This window comes from Rana temporaria, chromosome 13 (assembly GCF_905171775.1).
Source record: "Rana temporaria chromosome 13, aRanTem1.1, whole genome shotgun sequence".
Classification (NCBI taxonomy): Eukaryota; Metazoa; Chordata; class Amphibia; order Anura; family Ranidae; genus Rana; species Rana temporaria.
The window spans coordinates 105,039,612-105,058,360 of NC_053501.1; the positions used below are offsets into that span (position 1 = coordinate 105,039,612).

An 18,749-nucleotide genomic window follows, 5' to 3' on the forward strand; every position below is an offset into this window, starting at 1 on the left:
TGCGTCACATGACATTAAAAAAAAGTATCGGTAATCAGTATCGGCGAGTACTTGAAAAAAGTATCGGTACTTGTACTCTGTTTTAAAAAAGTGGCATCGGGACAATCCTACTTGCAACCTTTCCTCATAACTATTATCCTCCAGACCCTTTATTTGTTTTGTTGCCCTTCTTTGCACTCGCTCCATTTCCAACACATCCTTCCTGAGGACTGATGTACTTTCTATTCTTTTTTAAACTGGCGCCTTTAAGATGCCAGTAATCCGGGATGTGATGTCATGACATCGCTTCCGGGTTACTAGATCTGAGATCCAAACAAAGCATTGGCTTTGTTCGGGTCTTCGGCAAGCTGGAGCCTCCCGGTGGGACGGGAGAGCCGGGTTGAGTGGCGGTGGTAGGTAGGGGTGCAACGGATCATCACACGACACCATCCGTGGATTGAGCCCATAGGAAAGGCCACGGCTTCGGCCTAGCTCCGGAGTGGTGGCCATCTTGGTACACCTGGTGGCAGCCTAGGTGAGCTTCCCAGAGTGGCGCTGACAGGGGAGATGTGGACATTACAGTGGGGGGAGATGTCTGTGGATATTACAGTGGGGGGAGATGTCTGTGGATATTACAGTGGGGGGAGATGTCTGTGGATATTACAGTGGGGGGAGATGTCTGTGGATATTACAGTGGGGGGAGATGTCTGTGGATATTACAGTGGGGGGAGATGTCTGTGGATATTACAGTGGGGGGGAGATGTCTGTGGATATTACAGTGGGGGGGGGGGGGAGATGTCTGTGGATATTACAGTGGGGGGGGAGATGTCTGTGGATATTACAGTGAGGGAGATGTCTGTGGATATTACAGTGGGGGAGATGTCTGTGGATATTACAGTGGGGGGAGATGTCTGTGGATATTACAGTGGGGGAGATGTCTGTGGATATTACAGTGGGGGAGATGTCTGTGGATATTACAGTGGGGGGAGATGTCTGTGGATATTACAGTGGGGGGAGATGTCTGTGGATATTACAGTGGGGGGGGGAGATGTCTGTGGACATTACAGTGGGGGGAGATGTCTGTGGACATTACAGTGGGGGGAGATGTCTGTGGACATTACAGTGGGGGGAGATGTCTGTGGACATTACAGTGGGGGGAGATGTCTGTGGATATTACAGTGGGGGGAGATGTCTGTGGATATTACAGTGGGGGGGAGGTGATTGTGGATATTACAGTGGAGGGAGATGTCTGTGGATTTTACAGTGGGGGAGATGTCTGTGGATATTACAGTGGGGGAGATGTCTGTGGATATTACAGTGGGGGGAGATGTCTGTGGATATTACAGTGGGGGGAGATGTCTGTGGATATTACAGTGGGGGGGAGGTGATTGTGGATATTACAGTGGGGGAGATGTCTGTGGATATTACAGTGGGGGGAGATGTCTGTGGATATTACAGTGGGGGGAGATGTCTGTGGATATTACAGTGGGGGAAATGTCTGTGGATATTACAGTGGGGGGAGATGTCTGTGGATATTACAGTGGGGGGAGATGTCTGTGGATAATACAATGGGGGGAGATGTCTGTGGACATTACAGTGGGGGAGATGTCTGCGGATATTACAGTGGGGGGAGATGTCTGTGGATAATACAATGGGGGGAGATGTCTGTGGACATTACAGTGGGGGGAGATGTCTGTGGATATTACAGTGGGGGAGATGTCTGTGGATATTACAGTGGGGGAGATGTCTGTGGATATTACAGTGGGGGAGATGTCTGTGGATATTACAGTGGGGGAAATGTCTGCGGATATTACAGTGGGGGAGATGTCTGTGGATATTACAGTGGGGGAGATGTCTGTGGATATTACAGTGGGGGAGATGTCTGTGGATATTACAGTGGGGGGGAGGTGATTTTGGATATTACAGTGGGGGGGAGGTGATTGTGGATATTACAGTGGGGGGGAGATGTCTGTGGATTTTACAGTGGGGGGGAGATGTCTGTGGATTTTACAGTGGGGGGAGATGTCTGTGGATTTTACAGTGGGGGAGATGTCTGTGGATATTACAGTGGGGGAGATGTCTGTGGATATTACAGTGGGGGGAGATGTCTGTGGATATTACAGTGGGGGGAGATGTCTGTGGATATTACAGTGGGGGGGAGGTGATTGTGGATATTACAGTGGGGGAGATGTCTGTGGATATTACAGTGGGGGGAGATGTCTGTGGATATTACAGTGGGGGGAGATGTCTGTGGATATTACAGTGGGGGGAGATGTCTGTGGATATTACAGTGGGGGGAGATGTCTGTGGATATTACAGTGGGGGGAGATGTCTGTGGATATTACAGTGGGGGAAATGTCTGTGGATATTACAGTGGGGGGAGATGTCTGTGGATATTACAGTGGGGGGAGATGTCTGTGGATAATACAATGGGGGGAGATGTCTGTGGACATTACAGTGGGGGAGATGTCTGCGGATATTACAGTGGGGGGAGATGTCTGTGGATAATACAATGGGGGGAGATGTCTGTGGACATTACAGTGGGGGGAGATGTCTGTGGATATTACAGTGGGGGAGATGTCTGTGGATATTACAGTGGGGGAAATGTCTGTGGATATTACAGTGGGGGAGATGTCTGTGGATATTACAGTGGGGGAAATGTCTGCGGATATTACAGTGGGGGAGATGTCTGTGGATATTACAGTGGGGGGGGGGGAAATGTCTGTGGATATTACAGTGGGGGAGATGTCTGTGGATATTACAGTGGGGGGGAGGTGATTTTGGATATTACAGTGTGGGGGAGGTGATTGTGGATATTACAGTGGGGGGGAGATGTCTGTGGATTTTACAGTGGGGGGGAGATGTCTGTGGATTTTACAGTGGGGGGGAGATGTCTGTGGATTTTACAGTGGGGGGAGATGTCTGTGGATTTTACAGTGGGGGGGAGATGTCTGTGGATTTTACAGTGGGGGGAGATGTCTGTGGATTTTACAGTGGGGACCATATATGGTGGTGATCCGAAAAATTATCGATCCGTGGCTCTGATCACAAGGACAATCAGAACCATGAGTTTTTTGATCCGCTGCTTATAATAATAGTCGAGCGGCTGCATCACCTCGGTAAAACCCCTTATCCAATATCGGTGATCTCCGTTACGTTTGTGACCGACACTTCCATAAAAATTAATATCAGCCGCACCAATAATCGCTCGATCCCTATTTATATATATAATTTGGTATATTGAGCCCTGCGGACAGTCTGTGACCATGAGATACTCACAGGACATATCCGCCTCATTTTTGTTCTTTTCTTGTTCTTCCCTCCACGAGAGTGCCGGGCCTCCATGATGGTTTTCAACTGCTAAGGACAAGGAAAAACAAAAGACGACACCATTAGCTGCACAGTAGGTATAGTTGTATTTACTTGTTGCAGGAAGTGGATATAACCCAAAGAACAGGAGATCCCAAATCATTTGGTTACAATCATCTAGCAAGTACATACTTCTCTAACCACTTAAGGACCGCCCACTGTAGATATACGTCGGCAGAATGGCACGGACAGGCATAATCACGTACCTGTACGTGGCCCTTTAAATGCCTGCCGTGTGGTCGCGACCCTGCCGCCTTTCCCCGTGAGTCGGACCGCGGGTCCCGCAGACTCGATCACCGCGGGGGTCCCGTTTTTTACGGAGGTATAGAGCGGGGAGATGCTTGTGTAAACTCCCCGCTCTGACTAGTGAGAATGACACTGATCTCGGCTCTGTGTACTCGGAGCGGAGATCAGTGTCATGTGACACAGAGCCCATCCCCCCCTACAGTTAGAAACACAAGGCAGTGAACACTTAACCCCTACAGCGCCACCTAGTGGTTAATCCCTTCACTGCTAGTGTAATTTTCACAGTAATCATTGCATTTTTATAGCAAAAATGTGTCAAAAGTGTCCGCCATAATGTCGCAGTCACGAAAAAAATAAATAAATTAATTAATTAATTAAAAAATCGATGATCGCCACCATTACTAGTAAAAAAATAAATTAAAAAAATAATAAAAATGCCCTAAAACTATCCCCTATTTTGTAGGCGCTATAACTTTTGCGAAAAAAGTGAATTCAGCGCCAAAAATATAAAAATAAATTACTAAATTATATAAAGCTAGACAATGCTGATTGTAATGAGTGAAAATGGAAAATAGAGGGCGCTAGACCACCCAGTTATAAATCAATTAATCATTGGTACAGTGATCATAATAAAAACTAGACAATATAAATGAATGGGACTTGATGTCATCGAATGGTTCATGACATAGAGACACTATATATTTGTAATATTTATATTGTCTAGTTTTTATTATGATCACTGTACCAATGATTAATTGATTTATCACTGGGTGGTCTAGCGCCCTCTATTTTCCATTTTCGCTATAACTTTTGCGCAAACCAATCGATAAACGCTTATTGCGATTTTTTTTTACCAAAAATAGGTATTAGAATACGTATCGGCCTAAACTGAGGGAAAAAAAATGTTTTATATATTTTTGGGGGATATTTATTATAGCAAAAAGTAAAAAATATTGTTTTTTTTTTCAAAATTGTCGCACAATTTTTGTTTATAGCGCAAAAAATAAAAACCGTAGAGGTGATCAAATACCACCAAAAGAAAGCTCTATTTGTGGGGAAAAAAGGACGTAAATTTTGTTTGGGAGCCACATCGCACGACCGCGCAATTGTCAGTTAAAGCGGCGCAGTGCCGAATCGCAAAAAGTGGCCTGGTCTTTGACCACCCAAATGGTTGGGGCGGAAGTGGTTAAAGACAAAAGGTTAAGCCTCGTTCACAACATCGGACTTTCCGTGGACACAGCGTAGGACTTGTCTTCCACACAAAACGGCAAAGAATTGTCGGCAAACATGAAACTATGTGTTTTTTCAGCTCTTAACCGCTTAAGGACTGCCTCCTGCACATTTACGTCGGCAGAATGGCATGGCTGGGCACAATGCACGCGACCCGGTCCGAAGCTCCGTGACCACGGGACCCGATCGCCGATGGAGTCCCGCGATTGGTCCCCGGAGCTGAAGAACGGGGAGAGCTGCGTGTAAACACACCTTCCCCGTTCTTCACTGTGGCGCCGTGATCGATCGTGTGATCCCTTTTATAGGGATACACAATCGATGACATCACACCTACAGCCACACCCCCCTACAGTTAGAAACAGACATGAGGTCACACATAACCCCTTCAGCGCCCCCTTGTGGTTAACTCCCAAACTGCAATTATCATTTTCACAGTAATCAGTGCATTTTTAATGCATTTTTTGCTGTGAAAATGACAATGGTCCCAAAAGTGTGTCAAAATTGTCCGATGTGTCCGCCATAATGTCGCAGTCACGAAAAAAAATAAAAATCGCTGATCGCCGCCATTAGTAGTAAAAAAAAAAAAAATTATAAAAATGCAATAAAACTATCCCCTATTTTGTAAATGCTATAAATTTTGCGCAAACCAATCGATAAACGCTTATTGCGATTTTTTTTTACCAAAAATATGTAGAAGAATACGTATCGGCCTAAACTGAGGGAAAAAAAATGTTTTATATATTTTTGGGGGATATTTATTATAGCAAAAAGTAAAAAATATTGAATTTTTTTTTCAAAATTGTCGCTCTATTTTTGTTTATAGCGCAAAAAATATAAACCGCAGAGGTGATCAAAAATCGCAATAAGCGTTTATCGATTGGTTTGCGCAAAATTTATAGCGTTTACAAAATAGGGGATATTTTTATTGCATTTTTATAAATTTTTTTTTTTTTACTACCAATGGCGGCGATCAGCGATTTTTTTCGTGACTGCGACATTATGGCGGACACTTCGGACAATTTTGACACATTTTTGGGACAATTGTCATTTTCACAGCAAAAAATGCATTTAAATTGCATTCTTTATTGTGAAAATGACAGTTGCAGTTTGGGAGTTAACCACAGGGGGCGCTGTAGGAGTTAGGGTTCACCTAGTGTGTGTTTACAACTGTAGGGGGGTGTGGCTGTAGGACTGACGTCATCGATCGAGTCTCCCTATAAAAGGGATCACTCGATCGATGCGCCGCCACAGTGAAGCCGTGTTTACATACGGCTCTCCCCGTTCTTCAGCTCCGGGGAGCGATCGCGACGGAGCGGCTATAAACGAATAGCCGCGCTGTTGTCCCGGATCGCTCCCCGAGGTAAGCCGTCCCCGATCGAACCCCCCACCCGCTAGAAGGCGAGGACATATATATATATATATATATATATATACGCCCATCTGCCTGTCCGTGCCATTTTGCGGACGTAAATAGTGGTGCGGCGGGCGTTAAGTGGTTAAATCATGGACGCTCGCAGCACGGAGACTGTCCCCGGCGTATAAGACGACCCCCGACCTTGGATGCATTTTTTTTTGCATCCAGAAAGTCGTCTTATACGCCAGAAAATACGGTCTTTTTCCAGTAATCTCAGAGCATACAGCTCAATCCAATGGTAATCCGTATAGGTCAGAATAACAGTTCACATAATACTCATCTCAGGTGAGATTTTATAGATTGCATATTCCAAAACTGCTGGGACGTGTAAGCTTCACACTGCTGTGCCCCCCCCCCCCCCTTAAAGTGGAGTTCCACCCATAAATATAACATTACATCAGTAGTTTTAAAAAAAATGTCATTAGTCCTTTACGGGAAAAAAAATATTTTTTAGATGCCTTCAAAGTGTTGTTGCTAGGCAGAATAGTTAATCTTCCCACTTCCTGCACCTAGGTGCTTAATGCACCGCACAGACTCCTGGGAATGTAGTGGGTGTAACTTTCCAGGAGTCTGTGCAATCCCCAGTCTCAAAGAATCATGTGACTTGGACAGCACAGGTGCTGAAACCTGATCTGACACTGCTTGTGCAGCACTGAGCATGTGCGAGATCTGCAAGGCTGAAATCCAGGAAGTCATACAGTCTGGCTTCATGATGCCCACACTTAAGATGGCCCCAGTCAATTTCTATTTTATAAAGTGTCTAAATGCTGTAACAACCTAACAAAACGGACCTTAGTTTACAGACTAACTTTACTAGAATACATTAAGCTTGTGTATTACAGGGGTATTTATATTTAAAAAGTGAAATTGTGGCCGCAACTCCGCTTTAAGATGTTGTACTCACCTGATAACGGACGTTTGTCACGTTTGTCATCGTTGCGTGTACTCAGCCTCAGCCGTTCTCCTCCAGATAGTGGATATTTTACCAGCGTTGGGACGATCCTATTAGTATACCAAGCCTCGGCCGCTCTTCTCCTGGCGCGTGTAGGCGATATTCTTTGGATATATGGGTGCGGTACAGCGGACATGCACTGAAGCAAAGGAGACTGCATATGGTGTAAAACTCTTTATTGGAACAATAATACCCTTGCTACCCACATACGCTTACACGGCTAAAGATAAAAAGAAGCTTAACCACTTAAGCCCCGAGCCTGTTTTTCAGATTCGGTGTTCACGAGACTAAAACATATTTTTTTTGCTAGAAAATTACTTAAAACCCCCAAACATTATATATATATATATATATTTTTTTTTTTCTAACACCCTAGAGAATAAAATGGCTTTCATTGCAATACTTTTTGTCACACCGTATTTGCGCAGCGGTCTTACAAGCGCACTTTTTTTTTTGGAAAAAAATTCACTTTTTTAAATTAAAAAAATAAGACAACAATAAATTTGGCCCAATTTTTTTATATATTGTGAAAGATAATGTTACGCCGAGTAAAATGATACCCAACATGTCACGCTTAAAAATTGCGCCCGCTCGTGGCATGGCGTCAAACTTTTACCGTTAAAAATCTCGATAGGCAACGTTTAAATAATTCTACAGGTTGCATTTTTTCAGTTACAGAGTAGGCCTAGGGCTAGAATTATTGCTCTCGCTCTAACGATCGCGGCGATACCTCACTTGTGAGGTTTGAACACCGTTTTCATATGCGGGCGCTACTCACGTATACGTTCGCTTCTACGCGCGAGCTCGACGGGGCGCTTTAAAAAAAATTTAGGGGGGGTTTTCGCATTTATTTTTATTTATTTTACAATTTTTAACACTGAAATTAAAAAAAAAAAAAAAATTATCACTTTTATTCCTATTACAAGGAATGTAAACATCCCTTGTAATAGAAAAAAGCATGACAGGTCCTCTTAAATATGAGATCTGGGGTCAAAAAGACCTCACATCTCATATTTAGGCTTAAATGCAAAAAAAAAATGAAAATGTCATTTTTTCAAATGACAAAAAAAAAAAAATGTTGCTTTAAGACGGGCGGGACTGACGTTTTGACGTCACTTCCGCCCAGCAGAGCTATGGGGGACGGGCGAAGGAGATTTTTCCTTCACTCGCAACCCCGCACAGCTGCCGAACGGTCCCGATCTCCTCCGCCGCTACCGACGGCTACGGTAAGCGGCGGGAGGGGGGGGGCCCCTCTCCCGCCACCGATAACGGCGATCTCGCGGCGAATACGCCGCGGAGACCGCCGTTATCGTGTACCGGACCGCCCACTGAAGAGATGAATATCTCGTTTGTGGCAGCAGCTGCTGCCGTTACCGAGATATTCATCTTTAAAGTGATGACGTATAACGACGGTGGGCGGTCGGCAAGTAGTTAAAAGATAAAAAGATGCAAGAGAACAGTCGTGTAGCCCCGCCCTGACGCGTTTCGTGATTGGCTTACGTCTTCAGAGGACCAAAGAGTAGACCCAAGACCGGCCATAGATGGCTCCAGTCCTTTCTGATGAACCGCCCGAGACTCGAACCGTGTTTGGGCAGGCTCAATGTACCCAAGATGACAGATCGATCAACTTGGGTGCAACCAGCTTGCCACATCGAGGCTATAGGCGGTAGCAATAGTCACAGTCTTCTCCCGGAGGGAGAATACAATGTTTGGGTGAGTAGGAGGGATTCCCCTGTCAGCACCATCTGTGTTGATGGGGGAACTGTGCACATTTCTTTCCTGCAACCAACAGCCTTATCATTATTTCCAACCCAACTCCCATCACTACCCGTATACTAGAAGGACCTCTACCAGTACCACTGTCACCCTTACCACCCGTATCATTACAACCCCAACCTCCATCACTAACAGCTCTACCTCCAACACTGCAACCTCTATTACTAATACCCCAATCACTACACCTTCTTCCACCTCTAACCCCCCCCCCCCCCCACTACCACCACAAGGCCTTTCACCCCTAACCATTACAATCTTACTTCCTAGTATTATGACCCCCCTACTACTATTTCCACCCCCATCCTTATTACTACCTCTTCTACCATTTTGACCCTAACCGCCATCACTACTACCCCTATTTACTACCACTACTCCTTCCACCCCTACTCCCCCCCCCCCCCCATCACTACAACCACTAACAGCCTTATCACCATTTCCAACCCTAACGCCATCACTATACCATAATGACCTCTCCCAGTATCACCCTTACAGTCCCTATCATTACAACCCCAACCTCCATCACTATCAGCTCTACCACCAACACTACAACCTCTATTACTAAAACCTCAATCACTACTCCTCCCACCATCACGACCCTCACCTCTATCACCAATACAATCTTACCCCTATCATTATGACCAGCTTTATTTACACCACCCCTACTACCCCTATGACAACAACTCCAACCTCCATTGCAACCAGCTCAACCCCTATTACTAACACCCCTACCACTACTCTTTCCACCTCCATCACTCCTTCTAGGGTGATACCGATACTAGTATCGGTATTGGGACCGATACTGAGCATTTGCGCGTGTACTTGTACGCGCGCAAATGCTCCCGATGCTTCCCCCCCCCCCCAGAGAGCGGGTGGAAAGGGGGCAGAGAGCGGGCGGAGCAGAGCAGTCCTCGGGAATGGAGGAGAGGAGACCGGCTGCCGCTGCCACCTAGCCCCCAAAGTGAAAGCCAAGCCCCCCCGCCGCTGCCGACATCTAGTTGATTAGCGCTCAGGGAACATAATGGCTTTTATTTGAATAGCTGTGTGTTCCCCCGCCGCGCCTCGTCATGTATAGCCCCTCTCCCTTGTCCGGGCACTTTAATAGACAGATCACCTGTCCCAGGATTGGACGGCTGATCTGTCTATCAAAGTGCTCGAGCAAGGGGGAGTGTCTATACATGACGAGGCGCGGCGGGGAACACACAGCTATTCAAATGAAAGCCATTATGTTCCCTGAGCGCTAATCAACTAGACGGCAGCGGCAGGGGGGCTTTCACTTTGAGGACACAAGGCTGCATTTAGGGACACAAGGCTGCATTTTAAAAAAAAAAAGTATCGGTATCGGCGAGTACATGGAAAAAAGTATCGGTACTTGTACTCAGTCCTACAAAAAGTGGTATCGGGACAACCCTAACTCCTTCCATCCCCATCCTTATCTCTACCATCCACTCCTACCATTATAACCCTAACCTCCAGCACTACTACCCCAACCACTACTCCTTCCATCTCTACCCCCTATTACCACTACTCCTTCCATCTCTACCCCCTATTACCACTACTCCTTCCATCTCTACCCCCTATTACCACTACTCCTTCCATCTCTACCCCCTATTACCATTACTCCTTCCATCTCTACCCCCTATTATTACCACTACTCCTTCCATCTCTACCCCCTATTATTACCATTACTCCTTCCATCTCTACCCCCTATTATTACCATTACTCCTTCCATCACTACCCCCTAATATTACCACTACTCCTTCCATCTCTACCCCCTATTATTACCACTACTCCTTCCATCTCTACCCCCTATTATTACCACTACTCCTTCCATCTCTACCCCCTATTATTACCACTACTCCTTCCATCTCTACCCCCTAGTATTACCATTACTCCTTCCATCTCTACCCCCTATTACCACTACTCCTTCCATCTCTACCCCCTATTACCACTACTCCTTCCATCTCTACCCCCTATTACCATTACTCCTTCCATCTCTACCCCCTATTACCACTACTCCTTCCATCTCTACCCCCTATTATTACCACTACTCCTTCCATCTCTACCCCCTAGTATTACCATTACTCCTTCCATCTCTACCCCCTATTATTACCATTACTCCTTCCATCACTACCCCCTAATATTACCACTACTCCTTCCATCTCTACCCCCTATTATTACCACTACTCCTTCCATCTCTACCCCCTATTATTACCACTACTCCTTCCATCTCTACCCCCTAGTATTACCATTACTCCTTCCATCTCTACCCCCTATTACCACTACTCCTTCCATCTCTACCCCCTATTACCACTACTCCTTCCATCTCTACCCCCTATTACCACTACTCCTTCCATCTCTACCCCCTATTACCATTACTCCTTCCATCTCTACCCCCTATTACCACTACTCCTTCCATCTCTACCCCCTATTATTACCACTACTCCTTCCATCTCTACCCCCTAGTATTACCATTACTCCTTCCATCTCTACCCCCTATTATTACCACTACTCCTTCCATCTCTACCCCCTATTATTACCACTACTCCTTCCATCTCTACCCCCTATTATTACCACTACTCCTTCCATCTCTACCCCCTATTACCACTACTCCTTCCATCTCTACCCCCTATTACCACTACTCCTTCCATCTCTACCCCCTATTATTACCACTACTCCTTCCATCTCTACCCCCTATTACCACTACTCCTTCCATCTCTACCCCCTATTACCACTACTCCTTCCATCTCTACCCCCTATTACCATTACTCCTTCCATCTCTACCCCCTATTATTACCACTACTCCTTCCATCTCTACCCCCTATTATTACCATTACTCCTTCCATCTCTACCCCCTATTATTACCATTACTCCTTCCATCACTACCCCCTAATATTACCACTACTCCTTCCATCTCTACCCCCTATTATTACCACTACTCCTTCCATCTCTACCCCCTATTATTACCACTACTCCTTCCATCTCTACCCCCTAGTATTACCATTACTCCTTCCATCTCTACCCCCTATTACCACTACTCCTTCCATCTCTACCCCCTATTACCACTACTCCTTCCATCTCTACCCCCTATTACCACTACTCCTTCCATCTCTACCCCCTATTACCATTACTCCTTCCATCTCTACCCCCTATTACCACTACTCCTTCCATCTCTACCCCCTATTATTACCACTACTCCTTCCATCTCTACCCCCTAGTATTACCATTACTCCTTCCATCTCTACCCCCTATTATTACCACTACTCCTTCCATCTCTACCCCCTATTATTACCACTACTCCTTCCATCTCTACCCCTATTACCACTACTCCTTCCATCTCTACCCCCTATTACCACTACTCCTTCCATCTCTACCCCCTATTACCATTACTCCTTCCATCTCTACCCCCTATTACCACTACTCCTTCCATCTCTACCCCCTATTACCACTACTCCTTCCATCTCTACCCCCTATTACCATTACTCCTTCCATCTCTACCCCCTATTATTACCATTACTCCTTCCATCTCTACCCCCTATTAATTACCATTACTCCTTCCATCTCTACCCCCTATTATTACCATTACTCCTTCCATCTTTACCCCCTATTATTACCACTACTCCTTCCATCTCTACCCCCTATTACCACTACTCCTTCCATCTCTACCCCCTATTACCACTACTCCTTCCATCTCTACCCCCTATTACCACTACTCCTTCCATCTCTACCCCCTATTATTACCACTACTCCTTCCATCTCTACCCCCTATTAATTACCATTACTCCTGCCATCTCTACCCCCTATTACCATTACTCCTTCCATCTCTACCCCCTATTACCATTACTCCTTCCATCACTACCCCCTATTATTACCACTACTCCTTCCATCTCTACCCCCTATTATTACCACTACTCCTTCCATCTCTACCCCCTAGTATTACCATTACTCCTTCCATCTCTACCCCCTATTACCACTACTCCTTCCATCTCTACCCCCTATTACCACTACTCCTTCCATCTCTACCCCCTATTAATTACCATTACTCCTTCCATCTCTACCCCCTATTATTACCATTACTCCTTCCATCTTTACCCCCTATTATTACCACTACTCCTTCCATCTCTACCCCCTATTACCACTACTCCTTCCATCTCTACCCCCTATTACCACTACTCCTTCCATCACTACCCCCTATTATTACCATTACTCCTTCCATCTCTACCCCCTATTATTACCATTACTCCTTCCATCACTACCCCCTATTATTACCACTACTCCTTCCATCTCTACCCCCTATTATTACCATTACTCCTTCCATCTCTACCCCCTATAATTACCATTACTCCTTCCATCTCTACCCCCTATTATTACCATTACTCCTTCCATCTCTACCCCCTATTACCATTACTCCTTCCATCTCTACCCCCCTATTATTACCACTACTCCTTCCATCACTGCCCCCTATTATTACCACTACTCCTTCCATCTCTACCCCCTATTATTACCATTACTCTTTCCACCAGTACCCCCTATTATTACCATTACCTATTAGGGGTGTTGAATATAATCGTTGCATCGATGCATCGAGATTCGGGGGCCCCCGATTCTGCATCGATGCATGTGACCCCAATAATCGATGTCGGTGACGTCATCCCGACTTGCCCCGCCCCTCCCGGGAGAGCGCTCCGAGCGTGTGTTTTAAAATGCTCGTTTTGCAATACATGCTGCTATAATCCATTCAGGGGACACTGCTGCGTGTGCTTTTTAAAATATACTGTGTTTCATTCCTATATTTCTGTCTGTATATTCCCCTTATGTGACTGCACGCTCTGGCCCGCCTCTCACCTCCCACGTGTCTCCTGAAGTCAGCCCCGCCAGCCTCTCTTCTCATCTGATGGCTACAGTACAGACGGTGGGCGGGGCTGAGAACTCCCACTGATGTCGGGAAAGAGGAGAACGAGAGGCAAGAGGCGGGCTGTACAGGACAGAGTCACGTGCGGAATATAGAGCATACACAGACAGAAATGCAGGTATGAGAAGCTTTATATATTTTAAAAAGCACATGCAACAGTGGACATTTAATGGTTTAGAACGGCATGTATTTCAAAACGGGTACTCTTAGTTACAGCTGTATTCTTTTTCCTACATGTGCTCTGTGTTGACATTACCCTGATCTCCTAAATTTACACATTCCATTGTGTTAACTCCTAGTGTGCTGGAATGTGTGAACTTGGGAATCCAGGGTAATTTCAACACAGACACAGTACAGGGAACTTCACAGGGCTGTTTGCTGTGGATTATAATCTCTCCTGACCTCCCAGCACCACATGTGTATATGTCTGTACCCTGTAGTGCACCGGATTAGTGCACTACTTATAGCGGAGTTCCACCGTTTTTTAGTTTAGTAAAAGTCACCAGCTACAAAAAGTGTAGCTGGTGACTTCAATTAAACTGACACTTACCTGTCCCTCAGTCCAGCGATGCGGCCGCACAGAGTCCCATACCTTTCCCCGCTCCTCTCCTCAACCCCGCCATATCTACTGTGGGCACCCGGCCATGATAGCTTACGGCTTCATGGCCAGGCGCGCACTGTTATCTGCCATTGGCCAGACAATCTTCTGGGACCTGTGTCCCAGAAGATTGCTGGCAAGGAGGAGCCACCTAGGCAGCTGTGACAAAAAGTCCCATTAAAAATGGCAGGGGGCGAGGAGTGCTTAAAGCAGAAGTTCCACTTTTGGGTGGAACTCCACTTTAAGGGAATGAGTTTATTTTTATTTAAAAGCAGAGTTCAGTAAAAAAAATAAGTTATTAAAAGTCAGCAGCTTCAAAAAACAGTGTATCTTCTGACTTTTAATAAAAAGACACTCAGCTGTCCCACAATCCAGCGACGTGGCCACCCGAACCCTCCATTCTGTCCATGGCGCTGGCAATACTACTGTGGGCATCCGGCTGTGACAGCTTGCAGCTTCACAGCCAGGTGCACATGTCTCACTGCGCTGTCCTGCATAGCTGGACAATCTTCTGGGACCTGTGATGTGTCTCAGAAGATTACGGGGATGAAGGGCCACCTAGGCGGCCCAAGCGGAAGTGAGAGCTCGTTGGTAATCTTGATGCATCGTGATGCATCGCGGAATCGAATCGAATCGTTGACCAGATAATCGTAATCGAATCGAATCGTGAGACCGGTGAAGATGCGCACCCCTATTACCTATCCTTCCATCTCTACCAGTCTCTGATCATCCCCTGCACCATGTCTGCAGTCTCTGGCCATCCCCTGCACCATGTCTGCAGTCTCTGGCCATCCCCTGCACCATGTCTGCAGTCTCTGGCCATCCCCTGCACCATGTCTGCAGTCTCTGGCCATCCCCTGCACCATGTCTGCAGTCTCTGGCCATCCCCTGCACCATGTCTGCAGTCTCTGGCCATCCCCTGCACCATGTCTGCAGTCTCTGGCCATCCCCTGCACCATGTCTGCAGTCTCTGGCCATCCCCTGCACCATGTCTGCAGTCTCTGGCCATCCCCTGCACCATGTCTGCAGTCTCTGGCCATCCCCTGCACCATGTCTGCAGTCTCTGGCCATCCCCTGCACCATGTCTGCAGTCTCTGGCCATCCCCTGCACCATGTCTGCAGTCTCTGGCCATCCCCTGCACCATGTCTGCAGTCTCTGGCCATCCCCTGCACCATGTCTGCAGTCTCTGGCCATCCCCTGCACCATGTCTGCAGTCTGTGGCCATCCCCTGCACCATGTCTGCAGTCTCTGGCCATCCCCTGCACCATGTCTGCAGTCTCTGGCCATCCCCTGCACCATGTCTGCAGTCTGTGGCCATCCCCTGCACCATGTCTGCAGTCTCTGGCCATCCCCTGCACCATGTCTGCAGTCTCTGGCCATCTCCTGCACCATGTCTGCAGTCTCTGGCCATCTCCTGCACCATGTCTGCAGTCTCTGGCCATCTCCTGCAGTCTCTGGCCATCTCCTGCAGTCTCTGGCCATCTCCTGCACCATGTCTGCAGTCTCTGGCCATCTCCTGCACCATGTCTGCAGTCTGGCCATCTCCTGCAGTCTCTGGCCATCTCCTGCAGTCTCTGGCCATCTCCTGCAGTCTCTGGCCATCTCCTGCAGTCTCTGGCCATCTCCTGCACCATGTCTGCAGTCTCTGGCCATCTCCTGCACCATGTCTGCAGTCTCTGGCCATCTCCTGCACCATGTCTGCAGTCTCTGGCCATCTCCTGCACCATGTCTGCAGTCTCTGGCCATCTCCTGCACCATGTCTGCAGTCTCTGGCCATCTCCTGCACCATGTCTGCAGTCTCTGATCATCTCCTGTATTATGTCTGCAGTCTCTGATCATCCACTGATGGTGGGGGGTGTTGTGCAAAACGCCGCGCAGCGCCACCTCCCTGAAATTAGTTTTGGCAGGTTGGGATGTCTGCCACGACCCCCATCATTATGACCCCAACCTTCATCACTACAACCCCCATTACTAGCACCCCAATCACTACTCCTTCTACCCCATCATTGTGACCACAACCTCTATCACTACGAAGGATGAGCTCCGGCGTGTTCGCACGGTCCATGTGCAGAGCCCGCCAGGAAGTCGACACCGCGCTGCGCTAATCACAGGCAGGGAGACACTGTCCCGATGCTCGGCTGCAGAGATCGGGAAATGTCTCCCTGCCTGCGATTAGCGCAGCGCGGTGTCGACTTCCTGGCGGGCTCTGCACATGGACCGTGCGAACACGCCGGAGCTCATCCTTAATCACTACCAGCTCTACCCCTGATACTAATATTATTATAAGCCAGCCGCAAATCCACAAACTACGACACATTATTGGGCGCAACTTTATCGGTAAATGTAAAGGTTGGAGCCGGAAATCAGGGAAGAGCAACACGGATCAGGATTTCTGATGGCGGAGGCGCAGCATGACAGCCAGGCCTCCAGCATTTCCAGGAAGAAGTCAGCCATGTATACCATTGTCAGGACAGGATACCCTGCTAGCAGGGACTACTACTCCCAGCATGGCCAGCACAGGCAGCCAGGCCTTCATAGAAGGTACTACAAGTCCCATAACGATGGAGATCAGTCCTGGCCGGGACTTCCCCACAGCCTTATAGATGCACGCTTGCCCGGCGCCATCACCTCACGTGGAGCCCTCAGTACACCCCACAGAGCCTGTCTTAGGCCTCAGCACCCTTCCAATTCCCGCCATCAACCCCATCCCTCTCCTCGTCCCTTACACTACTCACCTCGCCGACCCCGAACGGTTTTATGGGAAGAGAACACGGCTATCTTCCCTCTCTTCCTTCCCCGGGCTTGTTAACCTCAACACAGAGCTTGCAGCCGACATGTCTCCGGAACGGCCGCCATTTTGTCGAGGCTCGCCTGCTTGGCTGCTTAAGGGGCTGGGCTACGAGAAGATGGAGCGGGCAATGCAACGAAGGGTTCTGTGCTGGAGACAGCATTGGGTGTGTGGGCGGGAAAGAGTTTCCGGGTCAAGTTACTAGCCAGTCAAAACAGAGTTTTATTTTCATTTTGTATTTTCAATTTATTTTATATTACATTATAAAGATATATAAATATGGCATATAGATGTATAAAACAAATAATAGTAAAAACAATATATATATAGATAGATATCTATATCTATCTATCTATCTATCTATCTATCTATAGATATAGAAATAGATATCTATCTATCTATCTGGAGATATATATATATATATATATATATATATATATATATATATATATATATATATATATTTTTTTTTTTTTTTTTAATACATACACATTAGTAAGACTGAATAACATTGAATAAAATGTAATGTAATACTGTCTGCATTTGGGGCCATGGTAGGGTAAGGTGACCAGATTTTTAAAATGAAATCCGGGGACATATTTTTTCTTTAATAGTAATGGCAACAATCAGCAACTCTCTGCCCGTAGCCGCCCGCCTCATAGCCTCTCAAGTCTTAGGCCGCGTACACACGATCGGTTAGCCAGAGGACAATGGTTTGATGGACCGTTTTCATCGGTCAAAACCGATCGTATGTGGGCCCCATAGGTTATTTAACCTTAGGTTAAAAAAAAAGCCAACTTGCTTTAAAATTTAACCGATGGACGCCTAACCCAGCCCTCAAAATTTCCCCTCGCCTATTCGCATCTTGCGAGTGAAAAATTGTTTCTGGCGAGGAGCTGGGAGTGGGGGGGGGGGAGCGCGGGGTACCGCCGGCATGCAGGGATTGATCGGGAGCCGTTCTCCCATCAATCACCCTGGGGAAGAGAAAAGCCGCGGGATTACATAGCCGATAACCCGCTGTTATAGCTGACTTTACATTGCAGTTCCCTCCGCTCCGCTCGCGGTTACACACAGCCCCGCCTCCTGACCCCGTGCCTGTATCATATAGACAGAACACGTCCCAGCATTGGACTGGCATTCTGTCAATCTGATACAGGCACTGGGTCAGGAGGCGGGGCTGCGTGTAACCGCGAGCGGAGCGAGCTGCAATGTAAAGTCAGCTGTAACAGCGGGTTATCAGCTACGTAATCCCGCGGCTTTTCTCTTCCCCGGGGTGATCGATGGAAGAGCGGCTCCCAATCAATCCTCGCATGCCGGTGGGAACCCGCGCTCCCCCCCCCCCCCACTCCTAGCTCCTCTTCCTCTGGGGCTAGCCTCTGCACAGGTGAGCAGAGGCTACAATCGTGGGCACAGTGAGTAAAGGCTGAAATGGTGGGCAAAGTGCGTAAAGGCTGCAACTAATGGTGGGCACAGTGCGTAAAGGCTGC

At 47.2% G+C, this 18,749-nt stretch overlaps 1 protein-coding gene across 1 annotated transcript in view; it reads right to left on the bottom strand.

The window, feature by feature from the left end:
• The window catches only part of LOC120920656, a 63,541-nt gene extending 46,238 nt beyond the window's left edge, over window positions 1-17,303 (bottom strand). The window contains exons 1-3 of the mRNA XM_040332856.1: window positions 17,210-17,303; window positions 7,143-7,344; window positions 3,259-3,339 (exon numbers count right to left, since the gene is read on the bottom strand). Of these exons, the coding sequence (XP_040188790.1) occupies window positions 3,259-3,339; window positions 7,143-7,172 (111 nt within the window). The 5' untranslated portion in view covers window positions 7,173-7,344; window positions 17,210-17,303. The remainder of the gene's footprint in view (window positions 1-3,258; window positions 3,340-7,142; window positions 7,345-17,209) is intronic.
• Window positions 17,304-18,749: the final 1,446 nt, after the last annotated feature.